General features: G+C 41.5%; 1 protein-coding gene across 1 annotated transcript in view; it reads right to left on the bottom strand.

The window, feature by feature from the left end:
• LOC138497872 (mucin-16-like) overlaps nucleotides 1–15,122 on the bottom strand; it is a 39,871-nt gene that overhangs the window by 7,717 nt on the left and 17,032 nt on the right. The window contains exons 19-28 of the mRNA XM_069621610.1: nucleotides 12,343–12,494; nucleotides 12,185–12,252; nucleotides 11,542–11,714; nucleotides 11,386–11,421; nucleotides 8,362–8,513; nucleotides 8,204–8,271; nucleotides 7,561–7,733; nucleotides 7,405–7,440; nucleotides 401–552; nucleotides 243–310 (exon numbers count right to left, since the gene is read on the bottom strand). Of these exons, the coding sequence (XP_069477711.1) occupies nucleotides 243–310; nucleotides 401–552; nucleotides 7,405–7,440; nucleotides 7,561–7,733; nucleotides 8,204–8,271; nucleotides 8,362–8,513; nucleotides 11,386–11,421; nucleotides 11,542–11,714; nucleotides 12,185–12,252; nucleotides 12,343–12,494 (1,078 nt within the window). The remainder of the gene's footprint in view (nucleotides 1–242; nucleotides 311–400; nucleotides 553–7,404; nucleotides 7,441–7,560; nucleotides 7,734–8,203; nucleotides 8,272–8,361; nucleotides 8,514–11,385; nucleotides 11,422–11,541; nucleotides 11,715–12,184; nucleotides 12,253–12,342; nucleotides 12,495–15,122) is intronic.

Raw genomic sequence — 15,122 nt, 5'->3', positions numbered from 1 at the left:
GGAATATTATGGGAATGGGATAATTCTTATCAGTCCACTTTTCAAGCCCTGCAGGTGTTTTGCTGGGAAGATAGGGATGTGATTTTAACACGTCCGACCCTAATCACTGGCCTCACAGATACACCCTTAGATAGAGGAAGACCCCGGCCATTCATTGATGAAGGAAATATTTGATCAATATCACAGTATGATGCATTTTCATCTCCTCTTGGATGTGATGGGAACTGAGGCTGGAGACCTACCTGAAGGAAACCACTTTGCAGCCACTGGATGCGGGGCCCAGGTCAGTGTTCTTCAGAAGTGGGTTTAGCTAGATGAAGGAAAAGGGAATTTGTCAAAGATAAACCTGTAGCTGCTAAACATGTTTACTTGAAACAGAGGATCTTAAAGGGCCACCTACCAGAGAGGTCAGAGAGTCCTGAGTCTCGTTGAACTTGGTTGAGGCGGGGTCTGCCAGGTCTGAGGTGAATTTCAGGCTAGTCAAGGTGAGGTTCACCTCAAAGTGGGGCTCTGCCGAAATTTGAGATGGTGCTGTTGTGATCGGCATCACGGCTGTAAGAGATTGAAACGAAGTTGTAGACATGGGAAAAAGAGATGTAACTTCTCTGAAAGTGGAGACATAATGTTTGGCTATATATAGTTAGCAGACCCACTTTGCATATGGTGAAGTGTTTCTGCAACATCGGGCTAGTATACTGCCACACCATCTGGTTGTTTTGAAAATGAGCCAAAACATTCATTTGAGACTGTTTATTATGAAGGAATACTGTGTTGATTGTAATTATATTTGATGTTAATCTATTATCATCTTTCGCTTATCTTACCAATCTTATTAATTCTTCATTTTCCAACTTTTTCTTTCCCTCCCTCTTTAAGCATTCACTAATGTTTCCAATCCTGAAGAAGCGTTCCCTGGTCCCTTCTAGGCCTGCTAATCTCTGACCGATTTCTCTTTTCCATATTTATCTAAACTTCTTGAGCAGGCTGCATATGCTCAAGTCTCTGCCTAACTTAACCTTCATTCCCATTTTCCTCCTCTTCAATCTAGATTTCAACCTTCTCACTCTACGGAGGCTACTCTCTTGCATTTCCCAATGCTCTTCTCACAGCTCCTCATTCAATATCATATTCCTTCCATAATCATCCTTCTAGACCTTTCTGTAGCATTTGATAATGTTGATCACTCTCTTATTATTTCTTATCTTTCAACTTTTGGCTTATCTGGCCCTGTTCTTAAATGGATCTGCTCTTGTCTTTCTGACGGGTCTTACTTAGTGACGTGGCAGGGCACACTTCCCCTTCTCATCCTCTCCTTTATGGCATCCCCCAAGGGTCGGTCCTCAGCCCCCTTCTTTTCTCATTCTATACTGCCCCGCTTTCTGCTCTTATTTCATCTTTCAATCTTTCTTTTCATCTTTATTCATATGACACCCACATCTTCTTTTCCTTCTCTTCTTCCGATGCTACTTTGCACTTCACTATCTCTGTCTTTCCACAGTTCAAAATTGGATGTCTTCCCACTTTCTCCATCTTATTCCTTCAACGACTGAGGTTCTTTTTGTTCCAGCTACTCCAATCCCCCCTTCTCTTCCTCCTCCCTTTCTCTCCTTTCCTCCTTCTTCTCTAACTTTTGCTTCTGCTCGTAATTTGGGTGTATTCTTTGACCCCTCTCTTTTGTTCGCTTTACATATTTCCTGTACTGCTTGATCCTGCTGCTATTCTCAGTTTAACATTCGTTGTGCTTGACCCTATGTTTCTTTTCATGCTACTAAGCCTCTTCTTTCATGCTTGGTTGTCTCCTGTATCGCTACTGTTTATCTCTCCTTCTTGGTCTTCCTGCCTATCATCTTCTTTCCTTTCATTCTAGCTATAAGTCTTCTGTTTGTCTCCTTTTCTCTCTTTCTCCTTGATCACACCTTCTTTACTTACTATATTGCTTCTTTCATTTGGCTCGCGTGTACTTTATCATTTCCTATTGTTTGTCTTTAAGTGTACCCATGGTATCGCCCCTCCTTATCTTTCTTCACTTGTTTCCTTGTATTCGCCTTACCGGCCTCTTCGTTCCCAGAATCAGTTTCTACTTTCTGTTCCTAAACCACCAGGTGCATCTTCTCATTTCCGAACCTTTGCCCTTCTTGCTCCCAAACATTGGCACGCCCTTCCCCTTTCTATCACTTTCTCTCTCTCTTTCAACTTATTTTTCAATCTAAGATTACAACTCATCTGTTGACACGTCTTTCTAATAACCCAACGTTGTTCTTCCCCCCTCTTCTGATTTTATCGGGACTGCATTGTACATATTGATTATACTGTTCTTATTTTCTTAGTTTTACTGGCACATTTGGTGAAAAGCGCTATATGAATTCAATAAAAATATGAATACAACCAAACCTAGTGTTTGAAACTGTGCAATGTTGGACCTGTTCTGTTGTTCTAGTAAAATGGCATTGGTTATAAACACAGAGGATATTGACAAGAAAGCTTGATAGGGGCCCTGCATTCTGAGTGCTAAGCATATCAGATCATATCTCTGTACCTATTATGCACCTATGTAGCTGAAAACCTGAAGTAAGGAGAGCAACAGTGATTCAGAGCCTGGTGGAGAGACTGGCAGGGAGGGCAGTGCTTTCAACTAGACATTCTGTGTGATTTTGGTGTGTTCTCCTTGGGCCCACAGACAAGCTGTCCATAATATTGGCTGAAAATATCAAGATTGTGTTTCAATCAGAGCATGTGCAGTAAAATATTTAATGTGCCCACGATCTGTTGATTTTAATTATTAAATCTCAGTGTGAGATTTACAAAAGAATATGTAACCAATACGAGAGCAAAATGCTCACGTTCTATTGGTCGTATGAAAAGAACCATACACATAACCTTGATCAACCATCCAAAGCGTCCTTCTCAGAAATCTAGTTCAGACAGCTTCTCAATGGGATTTCCACTTAGTTACTGTGGAGTCCATTTCCAAGACAGAAAACAGAAGAAAACCAAAATGTATTAAACACAGCATGGCAGATCGCAAAGTTTGTTCTTGCTCTGACCTTAGGAATCTTGTGCGGCTTTGACACAGTCAAGACCAAGGAAAGGTCTTAAGCTACTTGGGGTAGCCTCGGCATGGGGACCTTCTGTGGTGTGAAAAATCATCATGCACATGATAGTGTGAGAGCTACCTGTAGCAAGTCACCACATAATGTGGGGGTTTAGATGTGAAGAAGAGCATTTTGAGAATTGATACACAGTGGGATAATCTGGTGCCTGCATTTTTCAGCCATCAACCAACTGCTGGAGATAGCTTCCTTTATTATTGAAATAGCTGTCTCAGGCCTAAAGGAATAGGAATTACGTCACAATAAAAGTTACATTTCTGCATCTCTATGATCAGGGTATCAGACACTCAGGAGCTATTATAATACAATACTCACTGGTAATGCTGGGCACAGGTCTGGCTTCATTGTAACCTGGAAGTTGAAAGACATGCAGAGTTAGTGACTTGGAGGGAGGAAGAAATGGGAAGACAGCAAAATGGATCAGAGGAGAACCAGCTCTGGACTCCTCGCAATGCGCAAAAGGTGACTCACCATCGACAAAGAGGCTGGTCTGGTCCAGGCTGTAGGGTCCCAACGAAGTGACACCCTGTGTCTGGTTGCTCAGCTCCCGATATATCACTATCCTGTCAAACTTTGGTGCAGAAGAATCGTTCTTGTAGGTGCACGCCATACTGACTGCAGTATCACCAGCACTGTTTGCTGACCTGCAATTGAAGCGCATATTGCATTAAGTCTTTCCATTTGATAATAAGAACATGACCCCTCCCACTGGAACATTATCTTTGTCTGTAGGGAAAGAGATGTTCTTGTGGTATATTGGAATCCCTCAGTGGGAACCAGTCATCAGTTTGTAGGTGTATTTAAAACATGTTTCACTTAATTTACCTTTCATAGCATGGGCTATTTCTGCCCTAGCCCTATTAGAATTTTAAAGGAATTTTGGGGAATGGGATAATTCTTATCAGTCCACTTTTCAAGCCCTGCAGGTGTTTTGCTGGGAAGATAGGGATGTGATTTTAACACGTCCGACCCTAATCACTGGCCTCACAGATACACCCTTAGATAGAGGAAGACCCCGGCCATTCATTGATGAAGGAAATATTTGATCAATATCACAGTATGATGCATTTTCATCTCCTCTTGGATGTGATGGGAACTGAGGCTGGAGACCTACCTGAAGGAAACCACTTTGCAGCCACTGGATGCGGGGCCCAGGTCAGTGTTCTTCAGAAGTGGGTTTAGCTAGATGAAGGAAAAGGGAATTTGTCAAAGATAAACCTCTAGCTGCTAAAAATTTGTACTTGAAACAGAGGATCTTAAAGGGCCACCTACCAGAGAGGTCAGAGAGTCCTGAGTCTCGTTGAACTTGGTTGAGGCAGGGTCTGCCAGGTCTGAGGTGAATTTCAGGCTAGTCAAGGTGAGGTTCACCTCAAAGTTGGGCTCTGCCGAAATTTGAGATGGAGCTGTTGTGATCGGCATCAAGGCTGTAAGAGATTGAAATGAAGTTGTAGATATGGGAAAAAGAGATGTAACTTCTCTGAAAGCGGAGATATAATGTTTGGCTATATATAGTTAGCAGACACACTTTGCATATGGTGAAGTGTTTCTGCAACATCGGGCTAGTATACTGCCACACCATCTGGTTGTTTTCAAAATGAGCCAACACATTCATTTGAGACTGTTTATTATGAAGGAATACTGCGTTGATTGTAATTATATTTGATGTTAATCTATTCTCATCTTTCCCTTATCTTACCAATCTTAATAATTCTTCATTTTCCAACCTTTTCTTTCCCTCCCTCTTTAAGCATTCACTAATGTTTCCAATCTTGAAGAAGCGTTCCCTGGTCCCTTCTAGGCCTGCTAATCTCTGACCGATTTCTCTTTTCCATATTTATCTAAACTTCTTGAGCAGGCTGCTTATGCTCAAGTCTCTGCCTAAATTAACCTTCATTCCCATTTTCCTCCTCTTCAATCTGGATTTCAACCTTCTCACTCTACGGAGGCTGCTCTCTTGCATTTCCCAATGCTCTTCTCACAGCTCGTCATTCAATATCATCTTCCTTCCATAATCATCCTTCTAGACCTTTCTGTAGCATTTGATAATGTTGATCACTCTCTTATTATTTCTTATCTTTCAACTTTTGCCTTATCTGGCCCTGTTCTTAAATGGATCTGCTCTTGTCTTTCTGACGCGTCTTACTCAGTGACGTGGCAGGGCACACTTCCCCTTCTCATCCTCTCCTTTATGGCATCCCCCAAGGGTTGGTCCTCAGCCCCCTTCTTTTCTCATTCTATACTGCCCCGCTTTCTGCTCTTATTTCATCTTTCCATCTTTCTTTTCATCTTTATTCATATGACACCCACATCTTCTTTTCCTTCTCTTCTTCCGATGCTACTTCGCACTTCACTATCTCTGTCTTTCCACAGTTCAATATTGGATGTCTTCCCACTTTCTCCATCTTATTCCTTCAAAGACTGAGGTTCTTTTTGTTCCAGCTACTCCAATCCCCCTTCTCTTCCTCCTCCCTTTCTCTCCTTTCCTCCTTCTTCTCTAACATTTGCTTCTGCTCGTAATTTGGGTGTATTCTTTGACCCCTCTCTTTTGTTCTCTTTACATATTTCCTGTACTGCTTGATCCTGCTGCTATTCTCTGTTTAACATTCGTTGTGCTTGACCCTATGTTTCTTTTCATGCTACTAAGCCTCTTCTTTCATGCTTGGTTGTCTCCTGTATCGCTACTGTTTATCTCTCCTTCTTGGTCTTCCTGCCTATCATCTTCTTTCCTTTCATTCTAGCTATAAGTCTTCTGTTTGTCTCCTTTTCTCTCTTTCTCCTTGATCACACCTTCTTTACTTACTATATTGCTTCTTTCATTTGACTCGCGTGTACTTTATCATTTCCTATTGTTTGTCTTTAAGTGTACCCATGGTGTCGCCCCTCCTTATCTTTCTTCACTTGTTTCCTTCTATTCGCCTTACCGGCCTCTTCGTTCCCAGAATCAGTTTCTACTTTCTGTTCCTAAACCACCAGGTGCATCTTCTCATTTCCGAACCTTTGCCCTTCTTGCTCCCAAACATTGGCACGCCCTTCCCCTTTCTATCACTTTCTCTCTCTTTCAACTTATTTTTCATCTAAGATTACAGCTCATCTGTTAACACTTCTTTCTAATAACTCAACGTTGTTCTTCTCCCCTCTTCTGATTTTATCTGGGCTGCATTGTACATATTGATTATACCGTTGTTATTTTCTTAGTTTTACTAGCACTTTTGGCAAAAAGCGCTATATGAATTCAATAGAAAATATGAATACAAACAAACCTAATGTTTGAAACTGTGCAATGTTGGACCAGTTCTGTTGTTCTGGTAAAATGGCATTGGTTATAAACACATAGGATATTGATAAGAAAGCTTGATAGGGGTCCTGCATTCTGAGTGCTTAGCATATCAGATCATATCTATGTACCTATTATGCACCCATTTAGCTGAAAACCTGAAGTAAGGAGAGCAACAGTGATTCAGAGCCTGGTGGAGAGACTGGCAGGGAGGGCAGTGCTTTCAACTAGACATTCTTTGTGATAGTGATGTGTTCTCCTTGGGCCCACTGACAAGCTGTCCATAATATTGGCTGAAAATATCAAGATTGTGTTTCAATCAGAGCATGTGCAGTAAAATATTTAATGTGCCCACGATCTGTTGATTATAATTATTAAATCTCAGTGTGCGATTTACAAAAGAATATGTAACCAATACGAGAGCAAAATGCCCACGTTCTATTGGTCGTATGAAAAGAACCATACACATAACCTTGATCAACCATCCAAAGGGTCCTTCTCAGAAATCTAGTTCAGACAGCTTCTCAATGGGATTTCCACTTAGTTACTGTGGAGTCCATTTCCAAGACAGAAAACAGAAGAAAACCAAAATGTATTAAACACAGCATGGCAGATCACAAAGTTTGTTCTTGCTCTGACCTTAGGAATCTTGTGCGGCTTTGACACAGTTAAGACCAAGCAAAGGTCTTAAGCTACTTGGAGTAGCCTCGGCATGGGGACCTTCTGTGGTGTGCAAAATCATCATGCACATGATAGTGTGAGAACTACCTGTAGCAAGTCACCACATAATGTGGGGGTTTAGATGTGAAGGAGAACATTTTGAGAATTGATACACAGTGGGATAATCTGGTGCCTGCATTTTTCAGCCATCAACAAACTGCTGGAGATAGCTTCCTTTATTATTGAAATAGCTGTCTCAGGCCTAAAGGAATAGGAACTACTTCACAATAAAAGTTACATTTCTGCATCTCTATGATCAGGGTATCAGACACTCAGGAGCTATTATAATGCAATACTCACTGGTAATGCTGGGCACAGGTCTGGCTTCATTGTAACCTGGAAGATGAAAGACATGCAGAGTTAGTGACTTGGAGGGAGGAAGAAATAGGAAGACAGAAAAATGGATCAGAGGAGAACCAGCTCTGGACTCCTCGCCATGCGCAAAAGGTGACTCACCATCGACAAAGAGGCTGGTCTGGTCCAGGCTGTATGGTCCCAACGAAGTGACACCCTGTGTCTGGTTGCTCAACTCCCGATATATCACTATCCTCTCAAACCTTGGTGCAGAAGAATCGTTCTTGTAGGTGCACGCCATACTGACTGCAGTATCACCAGCACTGTTTGCTGACCTGCAATTAAAGCGCATATTGCATTAAGTCTTTCCATTTGATAATAAGAACATGACCCCTCCCACTGGAACATTATCTTTGTCTGTAGGGAAAGAGATGTTCTTGTGGTATATTGGAATCCCTCAGTGGGAACCAGTCATCAGTTTGTAGGTGTATTTAAAACATGTTTCACTTAATTTACCTTTCATAGCATGGGCTATTTCTGCCCTAGCCCTATTAGAATTTTAAAGGAATTTTGGGGAATGGGATAATTCTTATCAGTCCACTTTTCAAGCCCTGCGGGTGTTTTGTTGGGAAGATAGGGATGTGATTTTAACACGTCCGACCCTAATCACTGGCCTCACAGATACACCCTTAGATAGAGGAAGACTCCGGCCATTCATTGATGAAGGAAATATTTGATCAATATCACAGTATGATGCATTTTCATCTCCTCTTGGATGTGATGGGAACTGAGGCTGGAGACCTACCTGAAGGAAACCACTTTGCAGCCACTGGATGCGGGGCCCAGGTCAGTGTTCTTCAGAAGTGGGTTTAGCTAGATGAAGGAAAAGGGAATTTGTCAAAGATAAACCTCTAGCTGCTAAACATTTGTACTTGAAACAGAGGATCTTAAAGGGCCACCTACCAGAGAGGTCAGAGAGTCCTGAGTCTCGTTGAACTTGGTTGAGGCGGGGTCTGCCAGGTCTGAGGTGAATTTCAGGCTAGTCAAGGTGAGGTTCACCTCAAAGTGGGGCTCTGCCGAAATTTGAGATGGTGCTGTTGTGATCGGCATCAAGGCTGTAAGAGATTGAAATGAAGTTGTAGATATGGGAAAAAGAGATGTAACTTCTCTGAAAGCGGAGATATAATGTTTGGCTATATATAGTTAGCAGACCCACTTTGCATATGGTGAAGTGTTTCTGCAACATCGGGCTAGTATACTGCCACACCATCTGGTTGTTTTCAAGATGAGCCAAAACATTCATTTGAGACTGTTTATTATGAAGGAATACTGCGTTGATTGTAATTATATTTGGTGTTAATCTATTCTCATCTTTCCCTTATCTTACCAATCTTATTAATTCTTCATTTTCCAACTTTTTCTTTCCCTCCCTCTTTAAGCATTCACTCATTTTTCCAATCTTGAAGAAGCGTTCCCTGGTCCCTTCTAGGCCTGCTAATCTCTGACCGATTTCTCTTTTCCATATTTATCTAAACTTCTTGAGCATGCTGCTTATGCTCAAGTCTCTGCCTAACTTAACCTTCATTCCCATTTTCCTCCTCTTCAATCTGGATTTCAACCTTCTCACTCTACGGAGGCTGCTCTCTTGCATTTCCCAATGCTCTTCTCACAGCTCCTCATTCAATATCATCTTCCTTCCATAATCATCCTTCTAGACCTTTCTGTAGCATTTGATAATGTTGATCACTCTCTTATTATTTCTTATCTTTCAACTTTTGGCTTATCTGGCCCTGTTCTTAAATGGATCTGCTCTTGTCTTACTGACGCGTCTTACTCAGTGACGTGGCAGGGCACACTTCCCCTTCTCATCCTCTCCTTTATGACATCCCCCAAGGGTCGGTCCTCAGCCCCCTTCTTTTCTCATTCTATACTGCCCCGCTTTCTGCTCTTATTTCATCTTTCAATCTTTCTTTTCATCTTTATTCATTTGACACCCACATCTTCTTTTCCTTCTCTTCTTCCGATGCTACTTCGCACTTCACTATCTCTGTCTTTCCACAGTTCAAAATTGGATGGCTTCCCACTTTCTCCATCTTATTCCTTCAAAGACTGAGGTTCTTTTTGTTCCAGCTACTCCAATCCCCCCTTCTCTTCCTCCTCCCTTTCTCTCCTTTCCTCCTTCTTCTCTAACTTTTGCTTCTGCTCGTAATTTGGGTGTATTCTTTGACCCCTCTCTTTTGTTCTCTTTACATATTTCCTGTACTGCTTGATCCTGCTGCTATTCTCAGTTTAACATTCGTTGTGCTTGACCCTATGTTTCTTTTCATGCTACTAAGCCTCTTCTTTCATGCTTGGTTTTCTCCTGTATCGCTACTGTTTATCTCTCCTTCTTGGTCTTCCTGCCTATCATCTTCTTTCCTTTCATTCTAGCTATAATTATTCTGTTTGTCTCCTTTTCTCTCTTTCTCCTTGATCACACCTTCTTTACTTACTATATTGCTTCTTTCATTTGACTCGCGTGTACTTTATCATTTCCTATTGTTTGTCTTTAAGTGTACCCATGGTGTCGCCCCTCCTTATCTTTCTTCACTTGTTTCCTTGTATTCGCCTTACCGGCCTCTTCGTTCCCAGAATCAGTTTCTACTTTCTGTTCCTAAACCACCAGGTGCATCTTCTCATTTCCGAACCTTTGCCCTTCTTGCTCCCAAACATTGGCACGCCCTTCCCCTTTCTATCACTTTCTCTCTCTCCTTCAACTTATTTTTCATCTAAGATTACAGCTCATCTGTTAACACTTCTTTCTAATAACTTAACGTTGTTCTTCCCCCCTCTTCTGATTTAATCTTGACTGCATTGTACATATTGATTATACCGTTGTTATTTTCTTAGTTTTACTGGCACTTTTGGCAAAAAGTGGCATATGAATTCAATAGAAAATATGAATACAAAGAAACCTAATGTTTGAAACTGTGCAATGTTGGACCAGTTCTGTTGTTCTGGTAAAATGGCATTGGTTATAAACACATAGGATATTGATAAGAAAGCTTGATAGGGGTCCTGCATTCTGAGTGCTTAGCATATCAGATCATATCTATGTACCTATTATGCACCCATTTAGCTGAAAACTGAAGTAAGGAGAGCAACAGTGATTCAGAGCCTGGTGGAGAGACTGGCAGGGAGGGCAGTGCTTTCAACTAGACATTCTTTGTGATAGTGATGTGTTCTCCTTGGGCCCACTGACAAGCTGTCCATAATATTGGCTGAAAATATCAAGATTGTGTTTCAATCAGAGCATGTGCAGTAAAATATTTAATGTGCCCACGATCTGTTGATTTTAATTATTAAATCTCAGTGTGAGATTTACAAAAGAATATGTAACCAATACGAGAGCATAATGCTCACGTTCTATTGGTCGCATGAAAAGAACCATACACATAACCTTGATCAACCATCTAAAGGGTCCTTCTCAGAAATCTAGTTCAGACAGCTTCTCAATGGGATTTCCACTTAGTTACTGTGGAGTCCATTTCCAAGACAGAAAACAGAAGAAAACCAAAATGTATTAAACACAGCATGGCAGATCACAAAGTTTGTTCTTGCTCTGACCTTAGGAATCTCGTGCGGCTTTGACACAGTCAAGACCAAGGAAAGGTCTTAAGCTACTTGGAGTAGCCTCGGGATGGGGACCTTCTGTGGTGTGAAAAATCATCATGCACATGATAGTGTGAGAGCTACCTGTAGCAAGTCACCACATAATGTGGGGGTTTCGATGTGAAGGAGAACATTTTGAGAATTGATACACAGTGGGATAATCTGGTGTCTGCATTTTTCAGCAATTAACAAACTGCTGGAGAAAGCTTCCTTTATTATTGAAATAGCTGTCTCAGGCCTAAAGGAATACGAACTACTTCACAATAAAAGTTACATTTCTGCATCTCTATGATCAGGGTATCAGACACTCAGGAGCTATTATAATGCAATACTCACTGGTAATGCTGGGCACAGGTCTGGCTTCATTGTAACCTGGAAGTTGAAAGACATGCAGAGTTAGTGACTTGGAGGGAGGAGGAAATGGGAAGACAGCAAAATGGATCAGAGGAGAACCAGCTCTGGACTCCTCGCCATGCGCAAAAGGTGACTCACCATCGACAAAGAGGCTGGTCTGGTCCAGGCTGTATGGTCCCAACGAAGTGACACCCTGTGTCTGGTTGCTCAGCTCCCGATATATCACTATCCTGTCAAACTTTGGTGCAGAAGAGTCGTTCTTGTAGGTGCACGCCATACTGACTGCAGTATCACCAGCACTGTTTGCTGACCTGTAATTAAAGCGCATATTGCATTAAGTCTTTCCATTTGATAATAAGAACATGACCCCTCCCACTGGAACATTATCTTTGTCTGTAGGGAAAGAGATGTTCTTGTGGTATATTGGAATCCCTCAGTGGGAACCAGTCATCAGTTTGTAGGTGTATTTAAAACATGTTTCACTTAATTTACCTTTCATAGCATGGGCTATTTCTGCCCTAGCCCTATTGGAATTTTAAAGGAATTTCGGGGAATGGGATAATTCTTATCAGTCCACTTTTCAAGCCCTGCAGGTGTTTTGCTGGAAAGTTAGGGATGTGATATTAACACGTCCGACCCTAATCACTGGCCTCACAGATACACCCTTAGATAGAGGAAGACTCCGGCCATTCATTGATGAAGGAAATATATGATCAATATCACAGTATGATGCATTTTCATCTCCTCTTGGATGTGATGGAAACTGAGGCTGGAGACCTACCTGAAGGAAACCACTTTGCAGCCACTGGATGCGGGGCCCAGGTTAGTGTTCTTCAGAAGTGGGTTTAGCTAGATGAAGGAAAAGGGAATTTGTCAAAGATAAACCTCTAGCTGCTAAACATTTGTACTTGAAACAGAGGATCTTAAAGGGCCACCTACCAGAGAGGTCAGAGAGTCCTGAGTCTCGTTGAACTTGGTTGAGGCGGGGTCTGCCAGGTCTGAGGTGAATTTCAGGCTAGTCATGGTGAGGTTCACCTCAAAGTGGGGCTCTGCCGAAATTTGAGATGGTGCTGTTGTGATCGGCATCAAGGCTGTAAGAGATTGAAATGAAGTTGTAGATATGGGAAAAAGAGATGTAACTTCTCTGAAAGCGGAGATATAATGTTTGGCTATATACAGTTAGCAGACACACTTTGCATATGGTGAAGTGTTTCTGCAGCATCGGGCTAGTATACTGCCACACCATCTGGTTGTGTTCAAAATGAGCCAAAACATTCATTTGAGACTGTTTATTATGAAGGAATACTGCGTTGATTGTAATTATATTTGATGTTAATCTATTCTCATCTTTCCCTTATCTTACCAATCTTATTAATTCTTCATTTTCCAACTTTTTCTTTCCCTCCCTCTTTAAGCATTCACTCATTTTTCCAATCTTGAAGAAGCGTTCCCTGGTCCCTTCTAGGCCTGCTAATCTCTGACCGATTTCTCTTTTCCATATTTATCTAAACTTCTTGAGCAGGCTGCTTATGCTCAAGTCTCTGCCTAACTTAACCTTCATTCCCATTTTCCTCCTCTTCAATCTGGATTTCAACCTTCTCACTCTACGGAGGCTGCTCTCTTGCATTTCCCAATGCTCTTCTCACAGCTCGTCATTCAATATCATCTTCCTTCCATAATCATCCTTCTAGACCTTTCTGTAGCATTTGATAATGTTGATCACTCTCTTATTATTTCTTATCTTTCAACTTTTGGCTTATCTGGCCCTGTTTTTAAATGGATCTGCTCTTGTCTTTCTGACGCGTCTTACTCAGTGACGCGGCAGGGCACACTTCCCCTTCTCATCCTCTCCTTTATGGCATCCCCCAAGGGTCGGTCCTCAGCCCCCTTCTTTTCTCATTCTATACTGCCCCGCTTTCTGCTCTTATTTCATCTTTCAATCTTTCTTTTCATCTTTATTCATTTGACACCCACATCTTCTTTTCCTTCTCTTCTTCCGATGCTACTTCGCACTTCACTATCTCTGTCTTTCCACAGTTCAAAATTGGATGTCTTCCCACTTTCTCCATCTTATTCCTTCAAAGACTGAGGTTCTTTTTGTTCCAGCTACTCCAATCCCCCCTTCTCTTCCTCCTCCCTTTCTCTCCTTTCCTCCTTCTTCTCTAACTTTTGCTTCTGCTCGTAATTTGGGTGTATTCTTTGACCCCTCGCTTTTGGTCTCTTTACATATTTCCTGTACTGCTTGATCCTGCTGCTATTCTCAGTTTAACATTCGTTGTGCTTGACCCTATGTTTCTTTTCATGCTACTAAGCCTCTTCTTTCATGCTTGGTTTTCTCCTGTATCGCTACTGTTTATCTCTCCTTCTTGGTCTTCCTGCCTATCATCTTCTTTCCTTTCATTCTAGCTATAAGTCTTCTGTTTGTCTCCTTTTCTCTCTTTCTCCTTGATCACACCTTCTTTACTTACTATATTGCTTCTTTCATTTGACTCGCGTGTACTTTATCATTTCCTATTGTTTGTCTTTAAGTGTACCCATGGTATCGCCCCTCCTTATCTTTCTTCACTTGTTTCCTTGTATTCTCCTTACCGGCCTCTTCGTTCCCAGAATCAGTTTCTTCTTTCTGTTCCTAAACCACCAGGTGCATCTTCTCATTTCCGAACCTTTGCCCTTCTTGCTCCCAAACATTGGCACGCCCTTCCCCTTTCTATTACTTTCTCTCTCTCTCTCTCAACTTATTTTTCAATCTAAGATTACAGCTCATCTGTTGACACTTCTTTCTAATAACCCAACGTTGTTCTTCCCCCCTCTTCTGATTTTATCGGGACTGCATTGTACATATTGATTATACTGTTCTTATTTTCTTAGATTTACTGGCACATTTGGTGAAAAGCGCTATATGAATTCAATAAAAATATGAATACAACCAAACCTAGTGTTTGAAACTGTGCAATGTTGGACCTATTATGTTGTACTAGTAAAATGGCATTGGTTATAAACACATAGGATATTGATAAGAAAGCTTGATAGGGGTCTTGCATTCTGAGTGCTTAGCATATCAGATCATATCTCTGTACCTATTATGCACCCATTTAGCTGAAAACCTGAAGTAAGGAGAGCAACAGTGATTCAGAGCCTGGTGGAGAGACTGGCAGGGAGGGCAGTGCTTTCAACTAGACATTCTGTGTGATTTTGGTGTGTTCTCCTTGGGCCCACTGACAAGCTGTCCATAATATTGGCTGAAAATATCAAGATTGTGTTTCAATCAGAGCATGTGCAGTAAAATATTTAATGGCCCACGATCTGTTGATTTTAATTATTAAATCTCAGTGTGAGATTTACAAAAGAATATGTAACCAATATGAGAGCAAAATGCTCACGTTCTATTGGTCGTATGAAAAGAACCATACACATAACTTTGATCAACCATCCAAAGGGTCCTTCTCAGAAATCTAGTTTAGACAGCTTCTCAATGGGATTTCCACTTAGTTACTGTGGAGTCCATTTCCAAGACAGAAAACAGAAGAAAACCAAAATGTATTAAACACAGCATGGCAGATCACAAAGTTTGTTCTTGCTCTGACCTTAGGAATCTCGTGCGGCTTTGACACAGTCAAGACCAAGGAAAGGTCTTAAGCTACTTGGAGTAGCCTCGGGATGGGGACCTTCTGTGGTGTGAAAAATCATCATGCACATGATAGTGTGAGAGCTACCTGTAG

The sequence above is a fragment of the Ambystoma mexicanum genome, chromosome 1p, assembly GCF_040938575.1.
Source record: "Ambystoma mexicanum isolate Mex_15411 chromosome 1p, UKY_AmexF1_1, whole genome shotgun sequence".
Classification (NCBI taxonomy): Eukaryota; Metazoa; Chordata; class Amphibia; order Caudata; family Ambystomatidae; genus Ambystoma; species Ambystoma mexicanum.
Note: the sequence above shows the minus strand (reverse complement) of the source record. Positions and strands in the feature narration are given on the sequence as shown.